Source organism: Pongo abelii, chromosome 20, assembly GCF_028885655.2.
Source record: "Pongo abelii isolate AG06213 chromosome 20, NHGRI_mPonAbe1-v2.0_pri, whole genome shotgun sequence".
In the NCBI taxonomy this organism is placed as follows: domain Eukaryota; kingdom Metazoa; phylum Chordata; class Mammalia; order Primates; family Hominidae; genus Pongo; species Pongo abelii.
Genome location: NC_072005.2, coordinates 11,204,678 through 11,220,127, shown reverse-complemented (window position 1 = coordinate 11,220,127; position 15,450 = coordinate 11,204,678). Strand labels below are relative to the sequence as shown.

Below are 15,450 nucleotides of genomic sequence, written 5' to 3'. Positions count from 1 at the left end.
AGCTCTACCCCACAGAAGGTGCCGGACTCCACTTCCTGCCCTGATAGAGCTCCTGGTCCAGTGGGGAGCTGGGCGCTGATGGGTGGTTGGAGCTGTGATGGGGAACACTCAGGTGGTGCGGGGCCTCAAGACTCCCCAGGTGGCCCTAGGGGAGTCCCAGAAGGAGGAGACACAGGTGGTACGGGAGAAGTAGGAGCTAGCAAGGTGAAGAGAGGGTGTGGGGAGGGCTCTCCTGGCAGGAGCACAGCGTGTTGAAGGCTCAGAGGCAGGAAAGCAGAGTGACACGAAGTGGGAGATGCAGGAAGTGTTGGTTGGTTTGAGGCCTTGAATGCCGAGCCTAGAACCTTGATTAGGTTTTGTCCAGAGCCAGCAAGACACACGAGAGAGCCCTATTTGCAGTGGAAAGGAGTCTGAATCACCTGTGTTAGAAGGGCTAGAAGTGGCCGGGCGCGGTGGCTCACATCTGTAATCCCAGCACTTTGGGAGGCTGAGGCGGGTGGATCACTTGAGTTCAGGAGTTCGAGACGAGCCTGGCCAACATGGTGAAACTCCATCTCTACTAAAAATACAAAAAATAGCTGGGTGTGGTGGGTGCCTGCAGTCCCAACTACTTGGGAGGCTGAGGCAGGAGAATCGCTTGAACCCAGGAGACAGAGGTTGCAGTGAACCGAGATTACACCATTGCACTCCAGCCTGGGCAACACAGCGAGACTCCATCTCAAAAAAAAAAAAAAAGGCTAGAGGTGGCTGTGCGCAATGGCTCACACCTGTAAACCCAGTTCGAGATCAGCCTGGCCAACATGGCAACATGGCGAAACCCTGACTCTACTAAAAAATACAAAAATTAGCCGAGCACAGTGGTGCAAACCTGTAGTCCCAGCTATTTGGAAGGCTCGGGCAGAAGAATTGCTCGAACCCAGGAGGCAGAGGTTGCAGTGAGCCGAGATCGCACCATTGCACTCCAGCCTGGGCAAAAGTCAGACCCTATCTTAAAAAGGCGGGGGATATGGCTGAGTGCAGTGGCTCACACCTGTAATCCCAACATTTTGGGAGGCCAAGGTGGACGGATCAATTGCGGTCAGGAGTTCAAGACCAGCCTGGCCAAATAGTGAAACCCTGTATCTACTAAAAATACAAAAATTAGCCACGCATGGTGGCGGGCGCCTGTAATCCCAGCTACCCAGGAGGCTGAGGCAGGAGAATTGCTTGAACCCAGGAAGCGGAGGTTGCAGTGAGTGCCACTGTACTCCAGCCTGGGCAACAGAGCAAGACTCCATCTCAAAAAAAAAAGAATGGTGGGTATGCTGGAAGTGTCAAAGGGCAGCAGGTGAAAAGCAGTGCCCCTCCCCCCAAGCATGATCATAATCACTGCTAATGTTTATTGAGCGCTTACTGTGTGCCAGTTCCTGTAAACCACATCCCACAGCCCTGGAATGTCAATACTGCCATTGAACAGATGGGGAAGCTGAGGCCCACAGAGGTCAGGTCGCCAGATCCCTGCCTTCCTTTCCCGCCATTTCTCATTCCCTCTGCAGCGTCTCCCCGCCCCGCTCGCTCCTCCCCAGGTATGAGTCATCATCCGAGGACTCCAGCACAGCAGAGAACATCTCAGACAACGACAGCACAGAGAACGAGGCCCCAGAGCCGAGGGAGAGGGTTCCGAGTGTGGCCGAAGCCCCCCAGCTCAGGCCTGCAGGGACGGCAGCGGCCAAGACCAGCCGGCAGGAGTGCCAGCTGTCTCGAGAATCTCAGCACATACCCACCGCTGAGGGGGCATCAGGATCAAACACGGAGGAGGAGATCAGGTCAGTTTTCTGGCTGGGAGGGATTCAGGCAGGGCCGGGGGTGGATGACCTCTGCCTCAAACCCCCACTGTTCAAGCCCTTTGAAGGACCCTCCTATCAGTCATGCACACTTTAGTCTGAATTAGCAAACGAACACTTGCTCCTTCTGGGCATCTGAAGTTCTGGAGGCTTTGCTAAAGGGCCTGGTGGAAGTATTTTGGGCTGCCAGGGTTAGGATTTGGGGGGACCAGCCAAAGTTTATCCCGAAATCACCCACCCACTTTGGGATGTTTCCTCTACTTGCCTGTTCTATTTACGTCTCTTTTTTATTCCCCTGGTGAAAAAATTTGCCCTTGGGAAATATTTTCCATCTGCCACTGGGCATTTGGAATAAACTTTGGCTTGTGTGTCCACTCTCCCTTGGGGATCTGCATGTTCCCCACAGCTGCCCCTTGGGGTGCAATGTAAATGTGTGTCCCGGGTGAAGGAGAGTCTGAGATGCCACCATTCAGGTGACCCTAGTGTGAGTGACGTGGTGCAGAATGTCAAGTCCCTTCCCAGGCACCACAGCAGGGCTTACTTAGTTCCCGGCTTTGTCTGTTCCCGGCAGGATGGAGCTAAGCCCTGACCTCATCTCAGCCTGCTTGGCCCTGGAAAAGTACCTGGACAATCCCAATGCCCTCACGGAGCGGGAGCTGGTACGATCTGGCCCTGGGCCTAGGGTGGCCCCCCCGGACCCCTACCTCCACCCCACCTGTGCCCTCTCGTCATCCTCAGTGACTTCCTGCTCCTGCCTAGTGGGGACCCTGACACCCAAGCCCAGAGCATGGGGGTGGTGGTGCTCAAGTCATGGGCCTCGGAGAGAAGCCAGGGAGATGGGGAGAGGCTGGAGGACGAACACTCACTGGCCAAGCCTGGCCTTGGGTTCCTGTTCTTCCTGGGGGCTTCAGGGGCAGGACATCCAGATTTCCCTTTTTGGGCATCTACACTTGACTTTGGCGATTATAACCAGGGCTGGGCGCGGTGGCTCATGCCTGTCATCCCGGTGCTTTGGGAGGCCAAGGCAGGAGGATCGCCTGAGGCCAGGAGTTCAAGACCAGCCTGGGCAACATAGTGAGACCCCATTTCTACAAAAAAATTGTTTTTTTTGTTTTTTGGTTTTTTTTGTTTTTTTTGTTTTTTTGTTTCGAGATGGAGTCTTGCTCTGTCACCCAGGCTGGAGTGCAGTGGTGCGATCTCAGCTCACTGCAACCTCTGCCTCCCAGGTTCAAGCAATTCTCCTGCCTCAGCCTCCCAAGTAGCTGGGACTACAGGCATGTGCCACCACATCTGGCTAATTTTTTGTATTTTGAGTAGAGATGGGGTTTCACCATGTTGGACAGGATGGTCTCGAACTCGTGACCTCAAGTGATCCGCTCACCCTGGCCTCCCAAAGTGCTGAGATTACAGGCGTGAACCACTGCACTCAGCCTCTACAAATTGTTTTAAAAATTAGCTGGGCATAGTGGTGCACGCCTGTGGTCCCAGCTACTTGGGAGGCAGAGGTGGGAGGATAGCTTGAGCCTAGGAGGTTGATGCTGCAGTGAGTCCTGATCATGTAACTGCACTCCAGCCTAGGCAACAGCGAGACTCTGTCTCACATAAAAAAAAAAAAAAAAAGAGAGAGAGAGAGAGAGACAGAGAAATTATATCCAGGGTGGAGGTGCTCACACCTTCCTCGGGGAACGTGTTGGGGATTGCAAAGTCCGCACCCCACTCCAAGGGTCTTATTGGGACAGAGATGTCTACATTTCCCTCTGGGAGCGTCTACACTTCCCTTGAGATCCTTTTCCAGGACAAGGGCACCACGCTTTGCTCCAGGGGGCCCATCTGGGGTGGGGGATGTCCCAGTGGGCCTCCCCCGCCCTCACATCCTCTCCCACCTGACTCGCATGCAGAAAGTGGCCTACACCACAGTGCTGCAGGAGTGGCTGCGCCTGGCCTGCCGCAGCGACGCACACCCCGAGCTGGTGCGGCGGCACCTGGTCACGTTCCGGGCCATGTCTGCGCGGCTGCTGGACTACGTGGTCAACATTGCCGACAGCAACGGCAACACGGCCCTGCACTACTCTGTGTCTCATGCCAACTTCCCCGTGGTGCAGCAGCTGCTCGACAGCGGTGAGCCCAGTGGGGAGGACGAGGCGGCTCTAAACCAGCCAGCTGTCCACCATGCCCAGTCTGATAGGGAAGACACACTGCCCTCCCCATCTGATGGAGAAGATGATGGAGGAGACACGGCCTTCTCAGTATAATAGAAGGAACACCTCTCTCCCAGTCTGATGTGGCAGATGCCACCTTCCAATCGGATGTGGAGGGACACCAGCCTTCCAGTTTGATAGAGGAGACGGTACCTTCCCAGTTCAATGGGGTGGGGTATATGGCCCTCCCAGTCTGATGGAGGAGATTCCTCCCTCCCAGTCTGATGGAGGAGATGCCACCCTCCCAGGCTGATGGAGGAGACACCACCTGCCTAATCTAATGAAGGAGACACGTTCCTAGTTCATTATGGCGAGGATGTCGCCCTCCCAGTCTGATGGAGGAGATGCCGCCTTCCCAGTCTAATGGTGGAGACACCACCCTCCTAGTCTAATGAGTGAGACACCACCTTCCTAGTCTAACGAGGCAGACATGACTCTCCTAGTCTGATAGCAGAGACTCTACCCTCCGGGTCTTATGGGGGAGATGCTGTCCTCCCAGTCTGATGGAAGAGACACTGCTTTCCCAGTCTGGTGGGGGAGGCACGGGCCCTACCTTTAGCCAGCATAATGGAAAAGGCAGAAGTGATGTTAGGGAAAACATGTGGCCCTAACACACCTGCATGATGGAGGTGACATCTCTGGAGCCCTGGTCTAAGAGAAGGATGCGTCCTCAAGTCTGGGGCTTGGAAAGAAGATGTGGTCCTCAGTCAGTAAGAAACTTGCCCTTCCCTCTTCTATTGGGGGAGACAGCCTCCCGGGCTGATGAAGGACTCAGGACCCACAATCTGATGGGGGAGACACGGGCCAGTCTGAGGGTAAATGGCTGTTCCAAAATTAACAGGGGAGACCCAGTTTCTATTCTCAGCCCTAAATATAGATGCCAGCATCAGGGCCCCCAAATCTGATGGAGGAGGGACTGTCTCCAACTTTAGGAGCCCCTGGTCTAATGGAGATGGAGGCCTCTGGGGCAGAGTGAGGTCCTCTGAGAAAAGGGAGGGATTGGGCATGCCTAGACTGATGGAGGAGACGTGATATCCACGTTCCTTGGGGCAGTCCACTAGCAGAGATCCCTGGTCTAAGGGTTCACACCACCTCTCTCAGGTGTCTGCAAGGTGGACAAACAGAACCGTGCTGGCTACAGCCCTATTATGCTAACCGCCCTGGCCACCCTGAAGACCCAGGATGACATCGAGACTGTCCTTCAGCTCTTCCGGCTCGGTGACGTCAATGCCAAAGCCAGCCAGGTATGGGGACCCCGGCTGCTGCAGATCCAGGTGGCTCTTCCTACTTTATGACATCCCAGCTGAGTGACAGGCCCAAACCCAGGTGGTCTAGCTCAGAGCCCTGCTCTTCATGGCCAGGCTGTCTCTGACACAGGAGCTTCTTGTGGAAACTGGAAGGAGTGGAGGATATGGGGGTCCTTATCTTTCTTAATATGACCCCATCCCACATCCTGCTGGACAGTTCATTGAGCAGCAGCTGGCTTCCCTGGGCTGAAAACTGGGGACTCAAATGGCGAACAAGCAGGCATGGTCTCCTGAAGCTCACTAGCCCGTGCTTCAATTCAAGCCATAAGCATTTCAGGGAGCACCAGGACTCGAGCCAGTTTGGACTCAGGGCTACAGGAAACCACCAGGGGAGTTTAGGCAGGGAAGTGGCGTGGCCTGATTCCTGGTTTGAGCACTCCCTTCGGCTGTGTGTTGGGAAGCAGAAACAGGTACTGTGGAGGTGACTGGGGCTTACGAATAGGTGTCTGGGCAAAAGAGCAGGGAAACCAGGACCCACTGAGGACAGTGAGGAGGAGAGGGATCGCCAATAGTCTGAAGATAGCAAAGGAACAAAACGGAGCTGTGACGGGCCGTAACAGGCATGACCCTGCTTTATCTTTATTGATTTAATTTTGTTTTAATTTCCAAGAAATTTTTTTAGTGGCTTCATTTTCAAAAAATTAAGGCCAGGCACCATGGCTCATGCCTATAATCCCAGCACTGTGGGAGGCCGAGGTGGGCGGATCACCTGAGGTCAGGAGTTCAAGACCAGCCTGACCAACATGGTGAAATCCTGTCTTTACTAAAAAATTAAAAAATTAGCTGGGCGTGGTGGCACGTGCCTGTAATCCCAGCCACTTGGGAGGCTGAGGCAGGAGAATCGCTTAAACCTGGGAGGTGGAAGTTGCAGTGAGCTGAGATCGTACCACTGTACTCCAGCCTGGGCTACAGAGTAAGACTCTGTCTCAAAAAAAAAAAAAAATTGGCCGGGTGCAGTGGCTCATGCCTGTAATCCTAGCACTTTGGGAGTCCAAAGTGGGCAGATCATGAGGTCAGTAGTTCGAGACCAGCCTAACCAACATGGTGAAACCCCATCTCTACTAAAAAAATATATAAAAATTAGCTGGGCATGGTGGCATGTGCCTGTAATCCCAGCTACTCAAGGCAGGAGAATTGCTTGAACCCAGGAGGCGGAGGTTGCAGTGAGCCGAGATCGTGCCACTGCACTCCAGCCTGGGTGACAGAGGGAGACTCCGTCTCAAAAAAAAAAAATTAAGGTGAGGCTCACCAAGGTGGCTCATGCCTGTAACCCCAGCACTTTGGGAGAACAAAGTGGGATAAATTGCTTGAGGTCAGGAGTTCCAGACCAGCCTGGGGAACCTAGAGACACCCCCGCACCCCCACCTCCTCTCTATTAAAAAAAAAAAAAGAAGGTGAAGTTCACAAAACATAAGATTAACTCCTTTATTTCTAACTTTTTATTTTATTTTATTTCTATTTTTTATTTTTTGAGACAGGGTCTCACTTTGTCACCCAGGCTGGAGTGCAGTGGTGCAATCACAGCTCACTGCAGCCTTGACCTCCCATGCTCAAACAGTCCTCCCACCTCAGGGACTGCAAGCGTGTGGCACCATGCCCAGCGAATTGTTTTTTTAGAGTCGAGGTTTTGCCAAGTTGTCCAGGCTGTATTTTATTTATTTTATTTTTTACTAGAGACATGGTCTCGCTATGTTGCCCAGGCTGATCTCTAACTCCTGGCGTCAAGCAGTCCTCCCACCTCGGCCTCCCAAAGTGCCAGGATTACAGGTGTAAGCCACAGTGCCCAGAATTAACCCTTTTAGGCTGGGCACGGTGGCTCACGCCTGTAAACCTAGGCGGGCGGATCACGAGGTGAAGAGATTGAGACCATCCTGGCCAACATGGTGAAACTCCATCTCTACTAAAAATACAAAAATTAGCTGGGCATAGTGGCACACGCCTGTAATCTCAGCTACTCAGGAGGCTGAGGCAGGAGAGTTGCTTGAACCCAGGAGGTGGAGGTTGCGGTGAGCCGAGATTGCACCACTGCACTCCGGCCTGGCAACAGAGCTAGACGCCATCTCCAAAAAAATAATTAACCCTTTTAAAGTGAACAATTAGCCTGGGCAACATGGCAAAACCCTATCTATACAAAAAATACAAAAATTAGCCAGGCATTGTGGTGCATGCCTGTAGTCTCAGCTACTCGGGAGGCTGAGGTGGGAGGATCACCTGAGCCTGGGGAGGTTGAGGCTGCAGTGAGCTGCGATCGTGCCACTGCACGCCAACCTGGGTAACAGAGCAAGACCCTGTCTCTAAAATAAAGCAGAACAAAACCAAAAGCACTACTGGCATGAAATACATTCACCCTGTTGTGCAACCAACACCTCCGTCTAGTTCCAGGACATTCTCTTCACCCCCAAAGGAAACCTGTATCCATCCTCATTTCCTCCGCCCCCGCTTCTCCCAGCCTCTGGCAACCACTCGTCTGCTTTCTGTCTCTGTTGATTTATTACTGCCCTGGTAGCGGGAGGGTTGTCTGAGATTCAGGAGGAGATCAGCAAGTTGAGGGTACATTTCACCATCAGAGTATGTGGGAGCTACAGCAGGTTCTAGACCAGGGGGTGTCCTGCCCTGGGGCCTGCATGAGCCATAATCCTGTTCCTTGCCCTCCCCAGGCAGGACAGACGGCCCTGATGCTGGCAGTCAGCCACGGGCGGGTGGACGTTGTCAAAGCCCTGCTGGCCTGTGAGGCAGACGTCAACGTGCAAGATGATGACGGCTCCACGGCCCTCATGTGCGCCTGTGAGCACGGCCACAAGGAGATCGCGGGGCTGCTGCTGGCCGTGCCCAGCTGTGACATCTCACTCACAGATCGCGTGAGTCTCCAACCAGGTGCACCCCGGGGAGGGCGGGAGCACAGCATGGGGACGTCATTCATAGCACCGGATACTCTGCAGGATGGGAGCACAGCTCTGATGGTGGCCTTGGACGCAGGGCAGAGTGAGATTGCGTCCATGCTATATTCCCGCATGAACATCAAGTGCTCGGTGAGTCTCAATCCAGCCGGGTAGGCACGGGATGGGTGGGTCTCTGAAAGGAGAGAGATTTGTTGTTTTTGTCTTTGAGGCAGAGTCTCACTCTGTCGCCCAGGCTGGAGTACAGTGGCACGATCTGGGCTCATTGCAACCTCCGCCTCCCGGCTTCAAGCAATCCTGCTGCCTCAGCCTCCTGAGTAGCTGGGATTACAGACGTGCACCACCACGCCCAGCTAATTTTTGTATTTTTAGTAGAGACGGGGTTTCACCGTGTTGGTCAGGCTGGTCTCAAACTCCTGACCTCATGATCCACCTGCCTTAGCCTCCCAAAGTGCTGGGATTACAGGTATGAGCCACCATGCCCGGTGTTGTTTTTGTTTGAGACTGGGTCTTACTCTGTCACCAAGGCTGGAGTGCGGTGGCACAATTAAAGCTCACTGCAGACTCCACTTCCTGGGCTCAGGTGATCCTTTCAGCTCAGCCTCCTGAGTAGCTGGGACTATAGGTGCATACCACCACACCTGGCTGAGTTTTTTTTGTTTTGTTTTTTGAGACAAAGTCTTGCTGTATCACCCAGGCTGGAGTACAGTGGCGCAATCTTGGCTCACTGTAACCTGTATCTCCCAGGTTCAAGCAATTCTCCTGCCTCCAGTTTCCAGAGTAGCTGGGATTACAGGTACACACCACCATGCCTGGCTAATTTTTGTATTTTTAGTAGAGATGGGATTTCACTGTGTTAGCCAGGCTGGTCTTGAACTCCTGAGCTCAAGTGATCTGCCCACCTCTGCCTCCCAAAGTGCTGGGATTACAGGCGTGAGCCACTGCACCCGGACATTTTTTAATATTTTTTGTAGAGACTAGGTCTCACTATATTGCCCAGGCTGGTCTTGAATACCTGAGCTTAAGCCATGCTTCCTCCTCGGCCTCTGAAAGCGCTGGGATTACAGGGGTAATCCCTGTGCCCGGCCAGAGGAGACGGATGTTTATGAAGAGCTGATTGTGCATGGGGTTCATGCTAAGGAGAAAGTCACAATATGGTCAGCTGCTTGCTGAACCTTCGTAGTGCCCCAGTGAGGAGATTAGTCACAGAGAGGCTGCATGGTCATGGTTGGCATAACAGTATTCACGCCTGGGTCTGTCTGGTTCCAAATGCGTGTCTTAGTCACCATTCACTCATTTGAAAAATATTTATTAAGCGCCTGCTGCATGTTAGGCCCAGTTCTAGGTCATCCCCAGTGGTCACGGCACTGATCAAAACAGAAAACAGTATCCACCCTTATGGAGTGGGCATTCTGGTAAGAGACACAATCAGGCTGGGCACGGTGGGTCACATCTGTAATCCCAGCACCTTGGGGGTCCGAGGTGGAAGGATTGCTTGAACCCAAGAGTTCAAGACCAGCCTGGGCAACATAGGGAGATCCTGTCTCCCCCAAAAATACAAAAATGACTAGGCGTGTTGGTGCATGCCTGTACTCCCAGCTACTCAGGAGGCTGAGGCAGGAGGATCACCTGAACCCAGGAAGTTGAGGCTGCAGTGAGCCGTGGTTGCATCACTACATGGTGACAGAGTGCCACCTTGTCTGGAAAAAAACAAAAAGAAAGAGGCCAGGCGTGGTGGCTCATGCCTGTAATCCCAGCACTTTGGGAGGCCAAGGTGGGCAGATGATTTGGGGTAAGGGGTTCAAGATCAGCCTGGCCAACATGGTGAAACTCCATCTGTACTAAAAAAACAAAATATTAGCCGGGTGTGGTGGCGCATGCCTTCAATCTCAGCTATTCTGGAGGCTGAGGCGGGAGAATCACTTGAACCCAGGAGGTAGAGGTTGCAGTGAGCCAGAGATCATGCCATTGTGCAACAAGAGCAAAACTCTGTCTCAAAAAAAAGAAAAAACAAGGGACGTGGGATGGCAAGTGATGGGGAAGCTATTGGAGTCCCTCAGAGAATAGATGACATTTGAGTCAACACCTGGAGAAGTTAGGGAGTGAATCACGTGGTCTTCCGGGCAGAGCAGGAACAGGTAGTGCAAAGGCCCTGAGGCAGGGCCTCAGGGAGCATTCAGACCAGACTCAGTGGTTCACGCCTGTAATCCCAGCCTTTTGGGATGCCACGGCGGGCAGATCACCTGAGGTCAGGAGTTCGAGACCAGCCTGGCCAACATGGTGAAACCCTGTCTCTACTAAAAATACAAAAATTAGCTGGGTGTAGTGGTGGGCACCTGTAATCCCAGCTACTCGGGAGGCTGAGGCATGAGAATTGCTTGAACCTGGGAGGCAGAGGTTGCAGTGAGCTGAGATCGCGCCACTGCACTCCAGCCTGGGTGACAGAGTGAGATTCCGTCTCAAAAAAAAAAAAAATTAGCTGGGCGTGGTGGTGCATGCCTATAGTCCCAGCTACTCAGGAGGCTAAGGCAGGAGGATTGCTTGAGCCCAGATGGTCAAGGCTGCTGTGAGCTATGATTGGACCACTATACTCCAGCCTGGCGACAGAGCAAGACCCTGTCTTTAAGCAAAAAAAAAAAAAAAAAAAAAAAAGTCTAGGCTGGGCACGGTGGCTCACGCCTGTAATCTCAACACTTTGGGAGGCCAAGATGGGCGGATCACCTGAGATCAGGAGTTTGAGACCAGCCTGACCAACATGCAGAAACCCCATCTCTACTAAAAATGCAAAATTAGCCGGGCGTGGTGGCGCCTGCCTGTAATCACAGCTACTAAGGAGGCTGAGGCAGGAGAATCACTTGAACCCAGGAGGCAGAGGTTGCAGTGAGCTGAGATCATGCCATTGCACTCCAGCCTAGGCAACAAGAGTGAAACTCTGTCTCAAAGAAAAAAAAAAGAAAAGAAAAAAAAAAAAAAGCCAAAGTCTTCTCCAAAGCCCACCAGGCCCTGCACAACCAGCCTCACCTTCCCCACTACTGTTTCTCTCCCCCTCCAGCCACACTGGCCTTATTGCCACACCCCCTCTGCGCTTACTCCAGGGCCTTTGCACGTGCTGTTTCCGCTGCCTGGAATGCCCTTACCTGCTCACTGGCCCCTTGATACCGTTCACAGTCAGCTGAGACCTCACCCTCCCTGACCAGCCACTGTCCACCTTCATTCCTTTGCATCCCTCACGCCCGGTGAACATCCTCGGCCACAGTCATGAGTTTGCTTCCCCCGCAGATCGCCACCTCCTTGGGGCCAGGGGCCACACCTCCCTCCTGCTTACCCATCATATCTACCAGGCCAGCCACCACGTTGGCGCCTCGGGGGATTGGAAAGGATCCCAAACAAAAAGAATTCTGCTTCTCTGTTTCAGTTTGCCCCAATGTCAGATGACGAGAGCCCTACATCATCCTCGGCAGAAGAGTAGCCGTGAGGGAGGCAGGGGCCAGCCAGACCGGGAGCAAACCGTCCCTTGTCCCGTCTCCTCCCTGTTCCCGTTCCTCCTTGGCCCACCCCACTCACACTCCCCAAGGCCCACAGCTCAAAGGCAAGCGAGCTCTCCCTCTGCTTCCCTGGGGGAGCCCCGACGGCCACAGGACTCCAGCTCCAAGCGGGTTTTATTGGCTCCCTGGTTCAAAGTGGCCACAGCGCAGACCAAAGCAAAATTCTTGTATACATTGGCGCCAGGGCTGATGCTGGGGTGTGGGTTTTATGAAGAACATTGAGAACAGTCAGCTGGTAATTATGGATGGAGGAAGAGAGAGAGGAAAAAAATATTGTATTTTTGAATGGTTGTTGCAGGAGGTGGTGGGAATCTTAGGTTTTGTTGCCAGATTTGAAAGTCACTGGAACTTGCATATTTTCATTTTAATCCTAAGTGTTATTACGCACCAGTTGGGGTTCACCCTTCATCCCTCACATTTAATTGTCTGATATAGAATAGTGTTATGTCCACTGCCCCGCTAGACGGCTTTCTTAGGGGAATTTTCTTCTGGTTGTTTCACAAGATAGATTCTGTCCTTGTCACCCGGGACAGAAAACTCAGTCTTTTCACCCTCATTCAAATGAAGGGACTCAGGACAGGCTCTGTGACTTACAGGGAGCCAATCAATTCACAGTGAGAAATTACCGGCCGGGCGTGGTGACTCACATCTGTAATCCCAGCACTTTGGGAGGGCAAGGCAAGAGCTTGAGCTTGAGCCTAGACGTTAAAGACCAGCCTGGGCAACACAGCAAGACCCATCTCTACAAGAAATGTTAAAATTAGCCAGGCGTGGTGGTGTGTGCCTGTAGTCCCAGCTACTTGGGAGGCTGAGCCCTGGAGGTCGAGGCTGCAGTGAGCTATGATCACACCATTGCACTGCAGCCTGGGCAACACGGCGAGACCCAGTCTCAAGAAAAAAAAAAAAGAGAGACAAATTACCCAGAAACCCCGCCCTTCCCCACATGGAGGCCTTGGCAAATGTTAATTTTCCTAGAAAATCCCTCAGACCTGAAGACGCAGGAAAAGAATCTGGCTCTCAGGGTGGCTTCTGCGTCCCCCCGCCAGGCCCCAGACTATGGTCACAGGGCTGTCCTGTCCCTCCCCAGGACTCCAGAATTTCTCTCCTCAAAGGAAAGAAAACAGGGCATGCGCTTGTTGGCAAAACGCAGGGCCAGCTCCCAAAAACCCCATGTGTGTACGATTAAAAGTTGGCCGTCCCCAGGCCTCCCAGCGCAAACTTAAAGAGACAGGGCTTTGCTGAAAACCAAACATGGGCCAGCTGGGCTTTTTAACAACCTAGAGACTTTCCGGAGCTGCGTGGAACAGAGCCTGCGGGAAACGGGGCTTGCCAGAGACACTCACAGTTTCCTTCGTGGCCTGTTTTGGTCCCCTAAGAATCTCCACATCATTTTCTTTCTTGTGCCTTTTACTTGGTGAGCAACAGAAAGGGAAGGGTTCCAAGCCTCTAAAAATGTGCCTTGTGATCAGGAGTGCGCTCCAAACCAAATAGGCGCGCTGCCCTTTCGAGGCCAGTGAGCTCAGCCTCCAAGGCTTTAAAAGCCACATTTCAGCAAGAGAAAGCGCCGAGAGCTCGCAGGTTCATTAAAGAAGGCAAAGCACTGGTTTCTCTCCTTAGAAAAGTAGGTTTCTTGGCTTGATGTAGACTGGCTTGCTTTGATTTTTTATTGAAGGGAATGTACGTAAAACAAAATAGGGCTTGGCTGGTCAAAGGAGACAAGCAGGATGCATGGATGATGGATGGATGGATGGATAGATAGATGGTGTTTGCATGTAAATTGCAGAGAAAACAAAACCAAAGCTGATTGGAAACAATTAATTGTGGGTGTCTGAGGAGGAAGGCCGCAGCTTTGAGAAGCAGTACAAGAGTTCTGTGCCTGTGTGTCCAGCCCTGGAGCCAGCCAGTGCATTTATTTTAAGCTTTTAGAAGCAACTCCTTGGTCCAGGAATGCGTGACCCCTGAGATGGGTCCACGCATCTCTCTACACTTCCTTCTCTCCGTGGGATACCGGACTCGTGCCTCTGCTCCGATTCTCTTCTCACGCATATCCATGAGCTTTAATTTCACTTTCTGATCACGGTACGTCCATAAAGCCAGTATTACACTTAAATGAAGTATTCCTTTTTGTAATCGTTTTTTTTTAGAAGGTAAACAAATTTAATAAAGCTACCAATAATGTTGATGATTCTGTGTCTTTTCTTTTTTCACTGTGCTCCCTTTTAAGCTTTAAGATAGATATCTTTCCTTTTTTTTTTCTTTTTTCTTTTTTTCGGAGTTTTGCTTCTTGTCACCCAGGCTGGAGTGCAGTGGCGCGATCTGGGCTCACTGCAACCTCTGCCTCCTGGATTCAAGCGATTCTACTGCCTCAATTCTCCCAAGTAGCTGGGACTATGGGCGCCCGCCACCGCACTCGGCTAATTTTGTATTTTTGGTAGAGACGGGGGTTTCACCGTGTTGGTCAGACTGGTCTCAAACTCCTGACCTCAGATGATCCACCCGCCTCAGCCTTCCAAGGTGCTGGGATTACAGGCGTGAGCCACCACTTTTTGTTGTTTTTGGAGAGAGAGTCTCACTCTGTCTCCCAGGTTGGAGTGCAGTGGTGCGAATCATAGCTCACTGCAGTCTCTACCTCCAGGGCTCAAGCAATCCTCCCACCTCAACCTCCCTACTAGCTGGGACCACAGGCTGCGCCACCACCCCTGACTTTTTGTTGTTGTTGTTGAGACGGAGTCTCTCTCTGTCTCCCAGGCTGGAGTGCAGTGGTGCGATCTAGGCTCACTGAAACCTCCACCTCCTGGACTTAAGCAATTCTCCTGCCTCAGCCTCCCGAGTAGCTTGGATTAGAGGCACCCACCACCACACCCAGCTAATTTTTGTATTTTTAGTAGAGACGGGTTTTCACCATGTTGGTCAGGCCAGTCTTGAACTCCTGACCTCAAGTGATCCGCCCGCCTCGACTTCCCAAAGTGCTGGGATTACAGGCGTGAGCCACTGCGCCTGGACTAATTTTTAAATTTTTTGTAGAAATGGGGTTTTGCTATGTTGCCCAAGCCAGTCTCGAACTTCCAGTCTCCAGCCACTCTCCCACCTCAGCCTCCCAAAGTGCTGGGATTACACACATGAGCTGCTGCAAATCTCTTTTTCAAAATGGACTTATTTTGGAGAGTGTTCAAAGCTACAGAACAGTTGCAAGAATATCACAGTAAACACCTTCATGCTCTGTCCTAGACTAGCACCCAACAATAGTGTAGCCACTAGTTACATGTGGCTATTTTCATTTAAAGGTAAATGAGGCTGGGCACGGTGGCTCATGCCCGTAATCCCAGCACTTTGGAAGGCTGAGGCAGGTGGATCACCTGAGATCAGGAATTCAAGACCAGCCTGGGCAACATTGTGAAACCCTGTCTCTACTAAAAATACAAAAAAATTAGCTGGGCATGGTAGCGGGCATCTGTAGTCCCAGCTACTTGGGAGGCTGAGGCAGGAGAATCACTTGAACCCAGGAGGCGGGGGTTTCAGAGAGCTGAGATTGCCCCACTGCACTCCAGCCTGGGTGACAGAGCAAGCCTCCATCTATAAATGAATGAATGAATTATAACTAGCAGGCTTGGTGGCTTGTGCCTGTAGTCCCAACTACTCAGGAGGCTGAGGTGGGTGGGAGGATCACTCAAGGCCAGGAG

At 52.3% G+C, this 15,450-nt stretch overlaps 1 protein-coding gene across 20 annotated transcripts in view; it reads left to right on the top strand.

The window, feature by feature from the left end:
• KANK2 (KN motif and ankyrin repeat domains 2) overlaps positions 1–13,952 on the top strand; it is a 33,036-nt gene extending 19,084 nt beyond the window's left edge. For 8 of the 20 annotated variants that reach the window (XM_063719945.1, XM_054539693.2, XM_063719943.1 and 5 more), the window contains 7 exons: positions 1,566–1,805; positions 2,395–2,482; positions 3,722–3,941; positions 5,123–5,265; positions 7,986–8,186; positions 8,268–8,357; positions 11,641–13,952. In XM_063719945.1, coding sequence (XP_063576015.1) covers positions 1,566–1,805; positions 2,395–2,482; positions 3,722–3,941; positions 5,123–5,265; positions 7,986–8,186; positions 8,268–8,357; positions 11,641–11,694 — 1,036 coding nt within the window. In that variant the 3' untranslated portion in view covers positions 11,695–13,952. Of the gene's footprint in view, positions 1–1,535; positions 1,806–2,394; positions 2,483–3,721; positions 3,942–5,122; positions 5,266–7,985; positions 8,187–8,267; positions 8,358–11,640 lie in introns of all 20 variants that reach the window. The other 12 variants (XM_024237175.3, XM_024237171.3, XM_063719940.1 and 9 more) reach the window with 3 other exon arrangements.
• Positions 13,953–15,450: the final 1,498 nt, after the last annotated feature.